Source organism: Erythranthe guttata, chromosome 6, assembly GCF_056151865.1.
Source record: "Erythranthe guttata isolate IM_541 chromosome 6, IM_541, whole genome shotgun sequence".
In the NCBI taxonomy this organism is placed as follows: Eukaryota; Viridiplantae; Streptophyta; class Magnoliopsida; order Lamiales; family Phrymaceae; genus Erythranthe; species Erythranthe guttata.
Window position 1 is genome coordinate 2,421,973 of NC_142538.1, and position 16,027 is coordinate 2,437,999.

The 16,027-nt window shown below is 35.7% G+C and overlaps 3 protein-coding genes across 3 annotated transcripts; 1 reads left to right on the top strand and 2 right to left on the bottom strand.

The window, feature by feature from the left end:
- Positions 1–1,153: 1,153 nt before the first annotated feature.
- PABN1 (polyadenylate-binding protein 1) lies at positions 1,154–6,871 on the bottom strand. Its single transcript, XM_013003135.2, has 6 exons — positions 6,424–6,871; positions 6,209–6,311; positions 3,103–3,176; positions 2,265–2,456; positions 2,053–2,177; positions 1,154–1,621 (listed from the first exon to the last, which is right to left on the bottom strand). The coding sequence occupies exons 1-6, from the start codon at positions 6,550–6,552 to the stop codon at positions 1,576–1,578; spliced, it is 669 nt and encodes a 222-aa protein (XP_012858589.1). The 5' UTR covers positions 6,553–6,871; the 3' UTR covers positions 1,154–1,575.
- Positions 6,872–8,698: 1,827 nt separating this feature from the next.
- On the top strand, positions 8,699–9,438 carry LOC105977386 (uncharacterized). Its single transcript, XM_013002686.2, has one exon. The coding sequence runs from the start codon at positions 8,776–8,778 to the stop codon at positions 9,322–9,324; it is 549 nt and encodes a 182-aa protein (XP_012858140.2). The 5' UTR covers positions 8,699–8,775; the 3' UTR covers positions 9,325–9,438.
- A 473-nt stretch (positions 9,439–9,911) lies between these two features.
- On the bottom strand, positions 9,912–11,644 carry LOC105977452 (pectinesterase 2). Its single transcript, XM_013002761.2, has 4 exons — positions 11,096–11,644; positions 10,782–10,988; positions 10,423–10,661; positions 9,912–10,296 (listed from the first exon to the last, which is right to left on the bottom strand). The coding sequence occupies exons 1-4, from the start codon at positions 11,597–11,599 to the stop codon at positions 10,143–10,145; spliced, it is 1,104 nt and encodes a 367-aa protein (XP_012858215.1). The 5' UTR covers positions 11,600–11,644; the 3' UTR covers positions 9,912–10,142.
- Positions 11,645–16,027: the final 4,383 nt, after the last annotated feature.

Genomic DNA, 16,027 nt, shown 5'->3' on the forward strand with positions numbered 1-16,027 from the left:
CTAAATGTTGTAGCTGAATAGGAGTTTGCTATGACCTAATTAAATTTGGTTATTTCATGGTTTGATAAAATTAGGTTGTTTATTTGATTCGATAGAATTAGGTTAAGGTTTTTATTTACGGTGAAAGTTGGAACGAAATTTCCAATTTATGCCTGTTTCGATCCAAAAGGTTTCGATATTTGGAATACTATTTTTTATTTCGATTTTCGAAATTCTGATTATACATTTTATGATAAAATTAAATATACCGTTTTTTACGCTCATCATACATTTTGTGGTTCTTATCCAATATTATTGATTTTACAATATTTTTATGTTTTCTTTGGTTACTTGTAGTTATTTTCTTTGTTGTGGCAAAGTTCAATATTGAGTTTGCTTGTAAGAAGTGAAGTCTTGAAAACTAGATTCGAATGTCAAAGTTTGACACAAGTTTGAAAGTTCTCCCACTCATTTTCCAGGAAATAATTTGTGTTAAAACTTTTAAAATAAAATTTATAATATACAAACAAACATCAATTCATTTTTATTTTTTTTACATCAAAATACTTTTCCAACATCTGAGTGTAAACATTTTTTCTTTCAAAATAAAAACAAATGTTACTCTTTTTTTCTAATTTTTTTTTTTTTGTCAAAACCAAATGTAACAAGACCCCAACCCCACCCCCCCCCCCAAAAAAAAAATTATCTTGTACAGTTTTGACCTTTGACTCCTGATTTTTTTATTATTAAATAAGGACGCGGCGAAACGCTGGCGAAATAGATAAAAGCACTCAAAAAAGTCAACGTTTTCAACAATATTAAAAAAAAAAAAAAAAAAAAAAAAGAAAGAAAGAAAAGGAACACATGAAACCAAGAACAATTAGATGACAGCAGGGGCTGTTCTTATCTGTAAGAACAGTGGAACCAATTAAAAGTAATCTGCAGCAAATGAATAAACAAATATTTGAATTAATAAGATGGAAGCTGGTAGGTGTTAACCCAGGCAGTTTCATTCAGACTTAAATGCCACACCTGCTTTAACCGAAACCAAAACCAAGAAAACCGAAAAACGAAATACACACTTCACCGAGTGTAGCATAGATATCTGAATAGAAATGCATTCAAGTATATTAAGCCATAAATATTTGACACGGTACACGAACATGCCGAGAAATTTCTGGACACATAATGATCAGGTTGATGCACCGAATTATAAAAGTACATACATTACATGCTCGATAATATGAGGTCGGGACAACATGAACAAACACCTAAAGAAAATAAAGACAACAATAAAACAACCTAGCTATTAGTTTTTTTAATCCATTTGTTGCCTATAAGTTATTGTAGTTGGATGCAGCTAATGACATAATGTTACAACTGAAGTCGAAAAAGGAGTTTTCAATATCAAACTAAATCTGGCCTCTCGCTATGCCTCTCGATAAATAAAATTAAAAATAAAAATAAAAATATGCCCAAGTTATCAAGGGAAAGGTATAAATTATAAGCAGGTACAATTGAATGAAGGTCAATTGTTTGTCCATATTCATTCCCTCTATCTTACAGCAGGTCGGCCATCTCGGAAAGATGCTGCTTTCAGTATGGCCTGTAGCGCATAGGGCGCCTGAACCTTGGAACCCTCCTGCATATGACAAACTTCACATCAGAATTCCAACTAGATATGGTAATCGAGCGAAAAATAAAAAATAACGTCCATTCAACGAATCAATTTGAACGTTTGAGAACTAGAACAGGACTAGTGGTGGTCGGTTTTAGTGCCTCAAAAAGACGAAACAATTGAAATTGGAATCGTGTTCATGTTAAGTATAAACTCCAACGATGGCAAGTAACTAACAAGTGATCTTCTGATCTCCATTTATCTCTCACACACACACACACACACACACACACACACACACACACACACACACACACACACACACACACACACACACATATGCATAAGGGAAAGCAGAACTGAGGCAAATATGTACAGATAAAGCACACTCATTGGAGAAGTTTCTTAGGACTACCGACTATTTCCAAGTGAAAAGCACAAGCAATATTACTCACCCATAACCATAAGGAGGGTAAGCAGGTGGACCAGGCATAAAAGGCCTTCTCGACCCAAAATATGGATTTGGACGTCTTCCTCGGTATTGTTTCATTCCAGGAACATTAGTTCTCTTGGCAGATACCTGCACAATCCCAAATATGTTTAGTTTGTGTTAGTGCTAGCAAATATTTCCTTGCATCTATGTTAAGACCAAGATAAGAACAAAAACCTTCAGCTGACGGCCGTGCAGTTCGGATTCATTTAGTAGCACAGCATTTTGAACTGACTCGACCTCCACAAACTCTACATAAGCAAAACCTTTGGGTTGACCAAACTTGTCGGTCAAGATAGTGACCCTGTTTACTGTCCCACAAGATTGAAAGTGCTGCTGCACCTCCTCAGGTGTACATGCATAATCCACCTGTAATTGGAGACAAATAAGCTAAAGGATTAATCGATTAGGCTAACCAGAAAAACATATGCAATCCTTACAGAAATGCAGTGATTGTCTGATTTTAGCATGATGCATGAATTTATCTTTTCAGCTCAGTCATGGAAATGCTTTCAAGAATCATGACCAAATGCCCTCTATGGCCTCTACAAGTTTTATAGTCAGTAGTGCATGTCATGCTAGTATGCCAGTTCTACACACACAGTTGAACATAAAACCCTGATAGCAGAATCTGTCTGAAGTGTGAATTGATCATGCAAGCCGTGCAGAATAAATCTTCCAATATCAGTGGAAAGAAAATATTATAGTACCTCAAGATACCAAAGAATTACAAAACTATCTCAAGCATCTACTGGTAATCTATCCTCGCCCGCTAGCATTAGCAGCAGAAGATGCACTTAACTTATCACGTTTAATTTAAGCAATAGATAAAACATTTATCCTAGCATATCGACCCAATACAAGTTGATATGATATAGACTTGAACACGCAATCTTGTCTTACTCAACTTTCTTTTTCAAAAACCCATGGCACTTTAAAGAGCAAAAGCATAAATTTGCTTCTTATTGAAATGGAATCAATAAATTGGACAAAGAGAGAAGAATAAGAAACTCACATTACCAACATATATGGATCGAGCATCCACCTCTTCCTTTTCAGCCTGGTTAGCAGATCCACCTGTTGAATCCTCTAACAAGCACAAAAAGAGAGAAATAATCTTGTAAATCACAAGTTCAATGGCATAGTGATCAGCAGAATAGTCATGCATACATAATATTATTCAATTCAAGAAGCAGAATTGCCCTTCCCCACTTAATGTGAGCATTAGAGCAGAGAAAGTGATCATCCTTACAATAGCCAACTCGTCTTAGCTTGTGATTTATACTATTTGTTTTTCATTAAAATAGATGCTGAATGAAATAGTGGTAGGTCAATTTGTAAGTAACAATATAAATATCCAATCATGAGTTAGTATGTTTATTTTTACCAATAAACTGCATAAAAGGCAAAATGATTGAAAGAATATATAGCTTGACATGAAACTATTGCCACATTCACTACTTTATTTTTCAAAATTACCCACAAAAGGGACAAAGGGATGAAGTTATCTACCCCGACGTGTTAAAAAAATATTACACGAATAATATAAATATTATTATGCATTTTATGTTTAGAGGTTACTAAAAACTTGGATTCCGAATTCGGTCGATTCTGATCCAAAAATTTCCGATTTTGGAACAATTTTTCTAAGTCCAATTTCCAAAATTCCGATTTTTCCGATTATTTTGGAACAGAATTGGAATTAGTTTTTCACTTCCCAAAAAAATCATGTTTTTTCCAAAAGTACTAATTCCGATCCGATCCGATCCGTCCGATTTCCACCTCTAGAACTGACCAAAAATCCAAAACAGAAAAGAAAAGAAAACATAAATAAGAAAAAAACTACTCGATGAATAAGGAAAGGAACATTGCTCAAATAGTATCTCTATAGCTAGATCTCTTCACGATACCCTAAAATCATCGACCTTATAAGGAAAAGCAAGAACCTGATCACTCTTTTCGCTATAACTTTCAGATCTAATCAAAATGAGGTATCTTGACATAATCCGCGAGTGTGAAAACGGAGGTAAGACAATTAAGGAGAAAATAAAATAAATTCCATGGTGGTACGAAAAGATTTCATACTCCAAGAACTGAAATCAAACATAAAATTTACATACTTCCGCTGAACCGCGAAAGAGAACCACGATAACCCTTCATGACTTGCGAAATCACAGATTCAGTCTTACAGAGAAGTTACGCACGGAAGGATTTCTAAGAACTCCTCTAACGCTTATATGTGAATTCGTCAAATAGATTAATAGGCTTATTTAAAGATGGCAGAAGCGAGTGCCAGAAATTTCAAAAGGTAAGCGAAATTGGTGGAAAGCAAAGAAACAAGGTATTCGGCGGAAATTACAAGGGGCTGCATACGATAAATGCACGAGAAAGGTAAGTGATTGGATTTTATTAAGAAAAGGGGTAAGTAGTAAAAGTAAAAACAATACAATCCGTAAAATCTACAAGAAAATATTGTAATGCGACTCAGAAAGGAAAATGTATATCTAACCGGCATTGATTCACATAATCAGACCCATTATTTTGCAAATTGCATAAATCTTCTCGAGAATTCTTATATCATTGTGTCATAATTGTGCACCGTAAACTTACCGTGCACGGTAAACTTCATTTACCGAGTTACCGTGAAAAGGCCTGGTAAAGGTTCGAGTCATGTAACTGACACCCTAAAAGCACACCGAAAACATTCAATACAAATTAAATTCCACAGTTATCTACACCCCCCATTGACTTTTGTTTTTCACGTTCACAAGTCTCTCATCATAGCAATTCAAATCGTACTGTAATTATTGCTTCAAAACAAAAATCTCACTTACAAATTACAATCTATCAAATAAATAATCTCCACCCCACCAACCTTTTACATCTAGCATTGTTTATTAATACACATACTCGGACTTAAAGGCATAATTAGACATAAAAGAGAGACGCTAAGAGTGAGAGGGGAATGAAAATAAAGGAGAGTGGAGGGGAAATAAATAATGTTTCTCAGAGTGAGAGAGGATGTGTGAGTGCAAGAGAAGGATCAGAAGTTGAAAGGCGAGATATCTCTAACACACATTTAAGATTTCACTTTGAGTAGTCTATGATAAGCACATTTTGACTCAAATACTAATATTTCGAGTAGTCTATATGCATAAAACTAATTACTCCATAGGTTTCTGTAACTATATGAATTATGAGATGTGTGAGTGTGTGTGTGGTTGTGCGATGAATAAACATACATGGGTATGTCTTCGGAGGTTTTTCGCCCTTAGTCGAATTAGTAGTTCAAATCTAAATTAACATTCTAAAATGCTAGGACTTGACGATTTTATTACCCTATACCTTCTTAAATCCTAGTAGAATCTTAATCCAAGCAAAACCCTTCAAGATTGGAAGTAAAATCCTTAAAATCTAAGATTGTACTAGGTTATAAAGATTTTATATTTGGATTAGAATGGGGCTACGATTGGATTTGTTGGTCAAGACCGATTGGTAAGCCCAAAATAACTAATCTTGAAATTGGAAGAAGACCGAACCCTAGCAAACAACAAACAAAAAAGACCAAGGACTAAATTTGTTAGGATATGCTTTATATATGTTGAGACATATAACATTTTTCATGTTATTTAAATTTACAAGATGTGTAAAAAATCATAAAATTTTAGGATCCAAATTTACGATTACAGATTCACAACTCCCTTCCGGTACACTTAAAATCCCAATTTTGACTACCGTAAAATTTCACTGAAAAACACAAGTAGGGAAAGATTGTTCCGGATACATCATGAGGGTGTTCCCTTTCGTGATCTTATAACAAAACACCAAGATTTTCTTGAACTTTCAATTTTCAATAAGCTAAATTTAAAGTCGATCACTATAGTTCAAAGTGGCGGCATCAACAACCAAATTAGACATAGCCAGTTTCAATATCCGTAACCAAATCAGAACTACCATTTCATTAATTAAGTTCCTGCGACGGCTACACGTCACAGGCAAGTTCTACCAAGAAAAACCTAAACAGTAGAAATAGATCTTCCAAACAATCAAAATATTTAAAAAATTAAACTAATGCAAACATCATGATCACAAATTCACGTGCTCAGAGTATGTAAGAAAACCTTGATTCGAAACCATCTCCTTTTCGACCTTAGCCTGCATTTCGCGAAGTGCACCTGCTTCTTCCTCAATTTCCTGCAATCTCTTCTTCATACCCTCCAACTCCTACAGAAAATTGAAACACCAACAAAATCAGACACATCCCAAACTAGTATGAACTTCAATTACATGCCTACACTCTACAATTACTAAAGCAAACATATTTAACATTAAATACCTTAGATTTGGAGTCCTCAGCAGCTTCGGCATCGGCAGAAGGGTCGAAATCGGACTCCATGTAAGCATCCTCAGGCACATCGCCGCCGTAAACGTCGTCGTCTTGTTCGTGCTGCGCCTGATGCTCCATCTCCTGCCTCTCTCTCTCTCTCTCTACAGCTGGATTTTTTTTGCAGGAATCGCCGCCAATTGTCCGCGTTTGTGAAACAGTGCAACGGACGACAATTAGGGCAGTGCGGAATGTGAATTGGGGTTGAACAATTTGTGCTCCTTTGGTATGGGATTTTCTGGGGTTTGGTTTCGTTAGAAAAGGGATTCGAATTTCACAGAGAGGATGATAATTGTTGAGGGTGAAAAAGATGAAACAGTCGTTTTTATGCTTTTCATTCTGTTATTTTTTTTGGTTTTTTTTTTCCTTTTCTCAGGAAATAAAAAATAAAAACACTAATATTTTATTCCTTTTCTCATAAGATCTGTGTTAGTAGTAATTTCCGATAAATTATTAATTCGATAGTTTAATATTACTAAATTATTAATCGGATAATAATATTTTGTAAATTAATAGAATATTGTTAATAATTTGACATTTGTAGATATTAATTATTTATCAGTGTAATAATTAAAATATTCTCAAATTTAGTGATGAATAATTAATTAACCATTAATCAAATGGGATGTGATAAATGTCGTTCGAGCTTTAATAATACCGTTTCGACTTCAAACGTGATTTTGATTATTTTTAATTCCAAAATTTGCAAAACCTGAAAAATAGAATTTGTAGTATTCTGAGTTAGTTTTCTAATCCAACTTGAATCACCAAAATTGGATGTCGGACGAGAAAGATATACATAAATCAATGGATACTACCCACAACTTTGATGTATTGAGGTATACCTAAAATTCAAAATGTGACTCATTCATGCATAACTTCGTCACACGGCATCCAATCTAGCGGGTTTAAGTTGAATTAGAAAGTTAACCCAAAGGACTACAGTTTTCGTGTTTCGAATTTTGCCAAAATCAAAATAGAAATATGTCAAAATTATGTTCGAAGTCAAAACGACATTTAATATTTCAGTAATCAAATTTGTTAATTTCTTTTTCCTTTCTCCCAAATTCAAATAGTAGAGGGCCGAACAGCTGAGGCCTGCAATAGACACTGGGCTGGGCCGGGCTGGGTTGGGCCAACCCGAAAAGGGTTGTATATCAGGAATGAGAAATTCTACTCTATTGAATTTATTTATATTTTTGTTTGATTTTATGTTACTCCATATGTAAAGAGTCGATTTCAATATATGTTTGTTTTTTCTTTCTAGTATTTACTATAGTTTATTTATAATTTATAAAAGGGTAAATTCCAATTTACCCCATGTACTTTGGTTAGATATCACTTTACCCCCTGTATTCTCAATTGCATCGATTTGTCCCCTTGTACTTTGGTTTGATATCACTTTACCCCATTCTACTCTCAATTCATCGATTTGCCCCCTTGTACTTTGGCTCGATATCACTTTACCCCATTCTACTCTCAATTTCATCGATTTGCCCCCCTTACTTGAAAAATTGTCTCAATATGGCCCTCGTCGTTAGTTTTCAGGCCTTTGACATTAACACCGTTTGATTTAAGTATGAAAATTACTAAAATGTCACCCCTCCAGTTTAAATGATTATTAGATTGAAAAAAAACAAAAAATAAAAAAATAAAAAAATTAAAGACAGCGAGAAAACATAGTCACGACGACGCCAGCCACATTTTTTTTAATTAATAATTATTTAAACCGGGAGGGGTGGCTTTTTTGTAATTTTCAAACTTAGATCAAACGGAAAGGTCAAATGTCTGAAAACTAACGGCGAGGGCCACATTGAGATAATTTTTCAAGTACATGGGACAAATCGATGCAATTGAGAGTAGAAGGGAGTAAAGTGATATCGAGTAAAAATACAAGGGGGCAAATCGATGAATTGAGAGTAAAAGGGGGTAAAGTGATATTGAACCAAAGTACAAGGGGCAAATCGATGCAATTGAGAGTAAAATGGGATAAAGTGATATCGAACCAAAGTACAAGGGTGTAAAGTGGAATTTACCATTTACAAAAATTAATTATAGTAACAGAATATTTCATTCAATAAAAACATTAAATAATGTCACATTTCACATTTGTAATATCAGTTATCACAAACCATAGCAATTAATAATCATTTAATTTCTCAGTTTAAATTAAAAAAAAAAAAAATTAAATTTCTGCTTAAAGGAACCCTATAAATATTACTAAATACTTCCATTCTTCTCATCACCAATTAAAACAAAAACAAAAAACAATTCAGTAAATAAAAATAAAAAACTCATAAAAGAATGGCCAGATCACTCAGTCTGATCTTCCTCGCTCTAGCCGCCGCCGCCGTGGCCGTCGCCGCCATCTCAGCTCAGGCCAAAACGACCAACACAATCCACATCCCCTACGCCTCCGCCCCATTCTCCCCCCTACGCTTCATAAACCGCCACCAGCCCCGCCTCGGCCCCTACTTCCACCACCGCCGCCACCACCACCACCACCGCCGCCACGCGCCTGCGCCGTCGCCCTCCAGCCAGGAGGTGGCTCTCCCGCCGGAACCCTTCCCTGGATTCTACATCTGCCTGGAAAAGCTGGCGGGAACGTGCGGCAGCGAGATATACAGAGGCATATTCGGGGAGGAAAGCGTGAGCGCCAGGTGCTGCGGACAGCTCGTCGGAATTGGGCGGCGCTGCCACAGAGAAATAATGAAAGCAACCCTTGAGCTGCCGGAGATGGCGAAGGTGGAGAAGGAGAAGATCAAGAAGAGGGATGCTGAGATTTGGTCGCAGTGCGTTTTCATCAACAATCTTAAAGCCGGCGGCTCCTCTCGCTTCCCAATTTCACCTTAATTTAAATTAAATTAATTTCTGCATGTATTTAATTTACTTGCTAATTAATTAATTAATTAATAATTACAAATATCAATATAAAGCTGCATGCAGTCCCTTTTTTTGTTTAACAAAGTTTAGTTCATTATTAATTATTTACTATTATTATTAACAAAAATCCAAATCAAAATTAAATATAAAAATCAAGAATTTTTTTTATTGAAATATCAGTGTACATTTTTCAAAAGAAACATATATCAAGAATGCTCGGGTTTCCGGATTTCGGGTTTTCGGGTTTCGGTTCGGTTTCGGGAAGGGTAAATATTAATCAAAGAATAATATAATTAATCAATATAACTATAAAAATCAAGAAAATACTTTGTTGTAGATATAATACTCAAAAAATCAAATGAGAAATATTATATTGAAATATACCAGCAGTGTACATTTTTCAAAAGAAACATTTATAAAACAAATGCAAGGGTGTCCAGTTTTCGGGTTTTCGGGGTTTCGGTTTCGGAAAGGCTAAATCATTAAATCAAGAATATAATTAATCAATATAATATTAACTAATTGATAACTTTGTACTATAACTCATGAACTTGACATTGATACAGAGAGAAGAAAACTCAGTTTATTGATAAAGAAGAACTTAATACACGCGGAAGTAGGGTTTTATATCGTATCTTATTCCTAACTAATCTGATATATGTAGTCTATATATATTTTGCTTAGTACAGTTCTACATAAATGGCAGTTCACAAATGTGTTTACAACAAATATAACAAAACGTATTAATAATAACTGTGTTTTTGTAATTAATCCAAAAAATGAATTAATTAACTAGGGGGGAGCAGCCAAGTAGAACCCTGTATAAAATCGAGGCTTATGAACGGCTTAACTTCTGCGTCGGACAACTTCTTAGCAAACGACGCCCGCTTATCGAATTTCCCAGCCGACCCTTTGTTGTTATATTCTCCAAAATACACAGTCCTGCACACACAGTTCACCATGCATGCACACGTAGTTACAACCACATAACAATTAAAGGGTGTGAAAAATAATTTGAAAAAAATAAATAGAGATGATAAAAGACGATTTTGGTTTTGTGGGACCCACTTGTTATCTTTGCCGGTGCCGGTGTACCACCCGTCGGGATTGACAGCATCGCCCAAATCAGAAAAGGCGTACACAACCCTAGCGTAAGGGTACCATGACCGCCCTAGGTACCCCATTGCTCCGGTGCCCGTGACTTTGCAGTGCGCGAAAACGTAACCGTTGGGCTCCGCCGATGCCGACCGCGCATTCGCGGCGATCACAGCCAGAGGATCCCCCGAAATAATGTGCAGCTCCGTGTTCTACGTAAACGCATGCATGCATGCATGCGTAATCAACATGCATGCAATTAGTAATAGTATATACACGTACCATGATTATTGGAAAATTAGTTATATTAATTTAATTTAATTGTTTATTACCAGATAAATGGATGCGGCGCTGCCCCATATGAAATCGTAGGTTCCTTCAATATAGCAATCCTTGTAGAAATGTTTGCCCTTGTCATCAAATAGGGTATCCTGAAATCCGTACAGTTTGCAGTTGTAGATCGATGCGTATTTCCCGATTATTTTTAACGCCACCGCTTGCGCGTCGACCATTTTCCCGTCCGGCCTCGGCGCAGTATTCTGTCGAGAAAATATAATTTAGAAAAATGGATAATTAATACGAAAGAATGAAAGGTCGAGGCGCGCGTGTGATTAAAGAACGAGAGACGCGCGCGTGTAGTACTAACCACGACTTTTAGGTTAACGGCGCTGAAGTAATCGGATTCGGCGGACAGGGTGGCGCTGTACACGACCCCTTTGCTCTTCTTCGCGGTGTCGTCGTACACGATCGTGGGCATGTTGCCCGCGTCGCCGCGGAGCGTGACGAACGGCTTGTTCGCCCCGACCGTCACTTTCTCCTTATACTTCCCGGGGCCGATCGACACGATCACGCGGTTCTTGTTCCCGTCGGGGATGCTCTTGACCGCGTCGTTTATCGTCTTGAAGTCGCCGCTCCCGTCGGCCCTCACCTTGATCACCTTCGGATTGGCCTCCGCAGCCGCAAGCTCCGGCGCTAAGGTGGCTTTCCGGGAAGCCGCATCCCCGACGTTCTTGTTGAACCAGCTGTTTATTTGGGAGGCGTCCGCCGGAATCGGCTCCGACCCGCCGCCCGAGCGGGCAACGGGAAGAGAGAGAAGAACGGTCACGAGGACCGCGTTTAAGGTGAAAATGTATGAGCTTTTTGTTTCCATTTTGAATGTAATAAAATGAAATTGTTTGTTTGAGATGAAAAACTTGGAGGAATTTATGATCTATATATATACACGAAATTACAGAAAGAAATGGAAGAACGGAAAGAATTATTGGAGTTTGTGGTAGTTGTTGTCGGAGTGGTATTAGCCCATGCTTTGGCATGGCTACTAATTAATAGGCTTATCGTTCCATTTTTTTAGGATAAAGGAAATTAATTATGAACTTCTTATAAATCTTTTTGCTATTTTTATTTATTTATCTGATTTAAAAGATATCTAATTTACAATTCTATTCGTTCCATGATATCTGTCGTCAGTGGCGAGTCTAGAAATATATTACATGGTAGGCTTAAATTTTCGGGGTACGGGGGCAGCGCTCTTGAATAAAATTAAGATTTTTTTTGTGACAAAAACAGAAAATAGGAACATAAAAATAAGAAACAAAAAAAAAAAGAGTTTTTTGCATTAATTTGAATTTTGAGTGGACTAATTAATAATAAATGGGTTCTTTTCTTTTTTTGCATTAATTTGAATTTTAAATGAACTAATTAATAAAAACTAGGGGCTTAATAAATATATAGGTATAATATGGGAAAAATTGCAAATTATAAAGAGTGGGTTTGAGTCCATCCTCCCAAAAGAATCGATGAAGATAATGTTAATTAGGTGCCGAATATTTAACTTTTCAAGTGTTCGTGTAAGCAAATTTCGACGATTTCGTCACGCCACGGATGAGTGAAGAAAATGATTCTTTAACAAAATAGTACTAAAATGGTAAATTCAAAAATTTGTTGCATGTAAAACTAAAATAGGACGAATTTGGAGAGCTAAATACTTTAGTACGTCAATTTACAAGACTATAATTAGAATTTTCTCTATTTTAACCATTCTGAAAATGATGTTACATGTCAATGGAATTTAGAATGTATGATGGTGACAAGTAATCGTGTATTATTATTTGCTATAAATTTTATTATTGCATTTCATGAAAAAGAATGTTATTATATTAAGAATTGAATAGGGAAACTGTTGGGAACTCGTTCGAAGCAATACTTAAACAATCTCGGATATACCACAAAGAATAAGACAAGACAATTAATATGCAAACTGTAGTAGCTCCAACATATGGGGTTGTTAATATTTCTTCACGACTCCGTTCTTATTGTCCAATGTTAAGTCGAGAAGTTCAAAATGACAGCGATTTCAAAACGGAATAAGCACCCAACAAGAGCCACTCAACCCCGAACCCTAGATCTATCTATAACTCATACTGAGTTGACTCACTAACACATGTGCACAGTTAAGGTACACACTTTCACGCACGTAATAACCCGAATTTCTCTCACACAAAGTTTCAGTCATTCACATATGAAGGAGATTGAAGACATAGTTGGTGGTTGTGAACAGTATATTGTTACACAATTATCTCTCTCTGACGACAATATAAATAGACACTGAAGCAATGGTCCATAGCAATAAATGTGTTACGAAGCCAAAATCTTGTCCGGTAAAGCTTATAAAACGACGCCGAGAAAAGAGAAGAAGTGACGATAGTACTGTAGAGAGAGAAGCAGTGCAACCCAAATGAGCGACTAATGCTAGAAGGAGAGAGTGCTTATATGAGTGAGTGAACATTCAAAATTAATTACTCATCAATTTGGACGGTCAAGTTCAAGAGTTGACTTGGAATTTGAGCTTAATTTGTTTGGGCACAATTTCTGAAATTTGACGGTCGAAAATTACTTGACGCAGATCACAAAATTCATTTATGGGCTCAAAACTCAAATATAAACATTGATTTATTTAGAAGGGTTTGGATTTTGGGATTCGAAATGGACGAATTAGGTGCGAGCTTAATGGGCTTTGGGCTTCTATAATAACACTTGTTTGGAAAAGGCCCAGACAATAAAATGACTAAATTACCCTTTGGGTGATATCAGAATCAGATTGCACTGTGGAGAAGTATCTGGCGGAGTTTATTGAAAGTTTATGGGGTCAACTAGAATATATTATATTTAAAACATAATTATGTGACCTCTTTAAATGTATTTTTTATGTAGATTTAATGCAATCTAAAAGACATAAAATTTATTAATAAATTCAAATTAAGGCACTTTTAAAATAAAAATAAATAATTTTTTTTTTATTTTTTTTATTTCGTCAAATGCAAAATCCAGCTGAAAAGAGAGACCAAACGTTGACTTTAGTATAAGAAGGCGCAGCCATGAAATTAAATTATAACTTTCGAGGTCATTCTTTTTTGCAAAAGTCAACATCAAAAGCCTGTCCCAAAATATTTCTTCTTACATTCGATTAAATTTTGTAAATTTAAATGAGTTTTTAATAAAAAAGAATCAAATAATTGTTTTTTTATCTATATAAAAATAAAAAAACCAAATAATTCTGAAACTGTAATTATTTCATTCGAATACATCCGATTTTTCACCATGCGGTCAACATGGTAATAATGCTTGGCGTTGACCTGAGATCTAAATAAATCAGGTCTTCTTCAATATTGAACCTTAGAGCAATCTTAATTCTTACATCTGGCGAATACAATAAAATATTGGAATTAAAGAATTCTTCAATTTATTTATTCTTTTCATTTATTTTTTTATTAAAGAAAAGTCAATTCAGACTGGTTATAAGTTATAACTGTTAGAATTTATTTCGTGCAGATATTAAATTATTTGTGTCAGATTCAGTTTTTCGTTACTGTTGCGTGAAGTGTTGCAACAGTTCGTGAAACAGTTTGTAAAAACAGAAATAAACGAGACACAAATTTTAATGTGGTTCGGATACAATTGTACCCTACATCCACGGGGACCTGCAAATAAAATTTACTAATTTTTAATTTTACGAATACAATAATAGGACTTAATCAAAATACAAAGACTCCCTCTTTGTTGACGCCGTTCTTGTATACTACGCTGAATTATAAATCTTCAATTTGCAGCACGTCCCTTGCTCCGCACGGTTGAACTCCCTTCAACGCTGAATCCCTCAGTCGGCGGATCGATCTCCTCCCGAGATCTGTTTAAGCCCCTCTCCCAAAGAACCGATCTTCTTTTTGTATAGAAGAAGCAAACTTGTGATACTCCTTGAATCTTGGTGTCTTCACCACAAAGCCTTGAAGCCTGTATATTTTCTATGAAAATCACGTATCACGATGGAACAATAAAAACGAGAGGAAAAATATTTTCTGTGAAAAATTTCTCTCGATCAAAGACGTTCCGGGAGCAACGAAATTAAGAGCAGAAAAATATATTTTTTCTCTCCAATCAAACGCCTACAGATAACGATGCTTGAAGCCCTCTTTATACGTTCATAATTCTTCCTGCACAAGAAAATACAAATCTAATTAGATCTCTTATTCACGTTAAAAAGAGTTGTATAGGAAAATACAACTATTCATTCCTTATCTAAAAACTAATTCCCTTAACTATTAAAACACAAGGAAATAAAATCCATTAGGTTAGGGATTCTTATTCACGTAGGAGAATAAGTTGTAAAATAAGAAAACTCTTTGTATAAAGATAATTCCTAATATAAATCAATTAATGACAAATTAAAAGGAATTAAAACACAAGGAAACTCCCTTTTTTATATCACGGCATATCTAGACTTGTGCTACAATCCCTTTACACGTTTCCTTGCAAAGTCAGAATCCAAAGGATTCTAACAATCTCCCCCTTTGTCGTTTATTGATTATAATCATTTTCTCCCCCTGAGTAAAATAACCTGAAAATAAAACAATCAGATGATAGACGGAAGCAATAAAACGAAGATCATCATCAACTCTTTTCAACAACAAGAGTAGCATCAACTGCTGCAATAGTAAGTGCCACAGTTTCAGCAACTGTTCCCACAGTAGTGGCTCCGGCAGGTGGTTCACAACGGAGTCAGCTCCCCCTGCATGTGTATCGCCCTCTGTGAATGATCCTTAGGCAGCTCTTCTTGTAAATGCGTTCATTCTTCCCCTTTGCTTACTCGGCTTGATAGACTTGGAAGGCGGTGGATGACAACGTGGTAAATTATCCACGTGATAAGAGATTCAGCAAATGACATCGGCATTAGCTCCTTTTTTTTTATATTCTTGTGAAGCTCGAGATTCTAACACTCTCCCCCTTTGGCATTGATTGGTCAGAACATTTACTCCCCCTAAATATATGATATATGCATGAACAAGGGTTAGCAAATTCAGAATAACATCTGCACATATAAACTGTTGCAACAGTTTATCAAACAGTTCACCAGATAGTGTAAACCGTAAATAAACCATAGTTCCAAAATAAAAGCAGATAATTCGTTCAGATAAGCACGAGATAAAAGGATATGCAGTAGCAGAAACAACTTCTCTTCACAATGCTTATAATTTGTCTTATATTTCTGTCCAGCAACCGTCTCACGCACTGTTTCAACAGTTGT

Coding starts and splice junctions, on each gene's coding strand:
- PABN1 (XM_013003135.2), bottom strand. CDS start 6,552: ATGGAGCATCAGGCGCAGCACGAACAAGACGACGACGTTTACGGCGGC. Junction 2,178..2,264: donor TGCACGGCCGTCAGCTGAAG/GTTTTTGTTCTT, acceptor GGGATTGTGCAG/GTATCTGCCAAGAGAACTAA. Junction 1,622..2,052: donor TACCCTCCTTATGGTTATGG/GTGAGTAATATT, acceptor TGTCATATGCAG/GAGGGTTCCAAGGTTCAGGC.
- LOC105977386 (XM_013002686.2), top strand. CDS start 8,776: ATGGCCAGATCACTCAGTCTGATCTTCCTCGCTCTAGCCGCCGCCGCC.
- LOC105977452 (XM_013002761.2), bottom strand. CDS start 11,599: ATGGAAACAAAAAGCTCATACATTTTCACCTTAAACGCGGTCCTCGTG. Junction 10,662..10,781: donor GCGCCGCATCCATTTATCTG/GTAATAAACAAT, acceptor GCGTTTACGTAG/AACACGGAGCTGCACATTAT. Junction 10,297..10,422: donor GGCACCGGCAAAGATAACAA/GTGGGTCCCACA, acceptor CTGTGTGTGCAG/GACTGTGTATTTTGGAGAAT.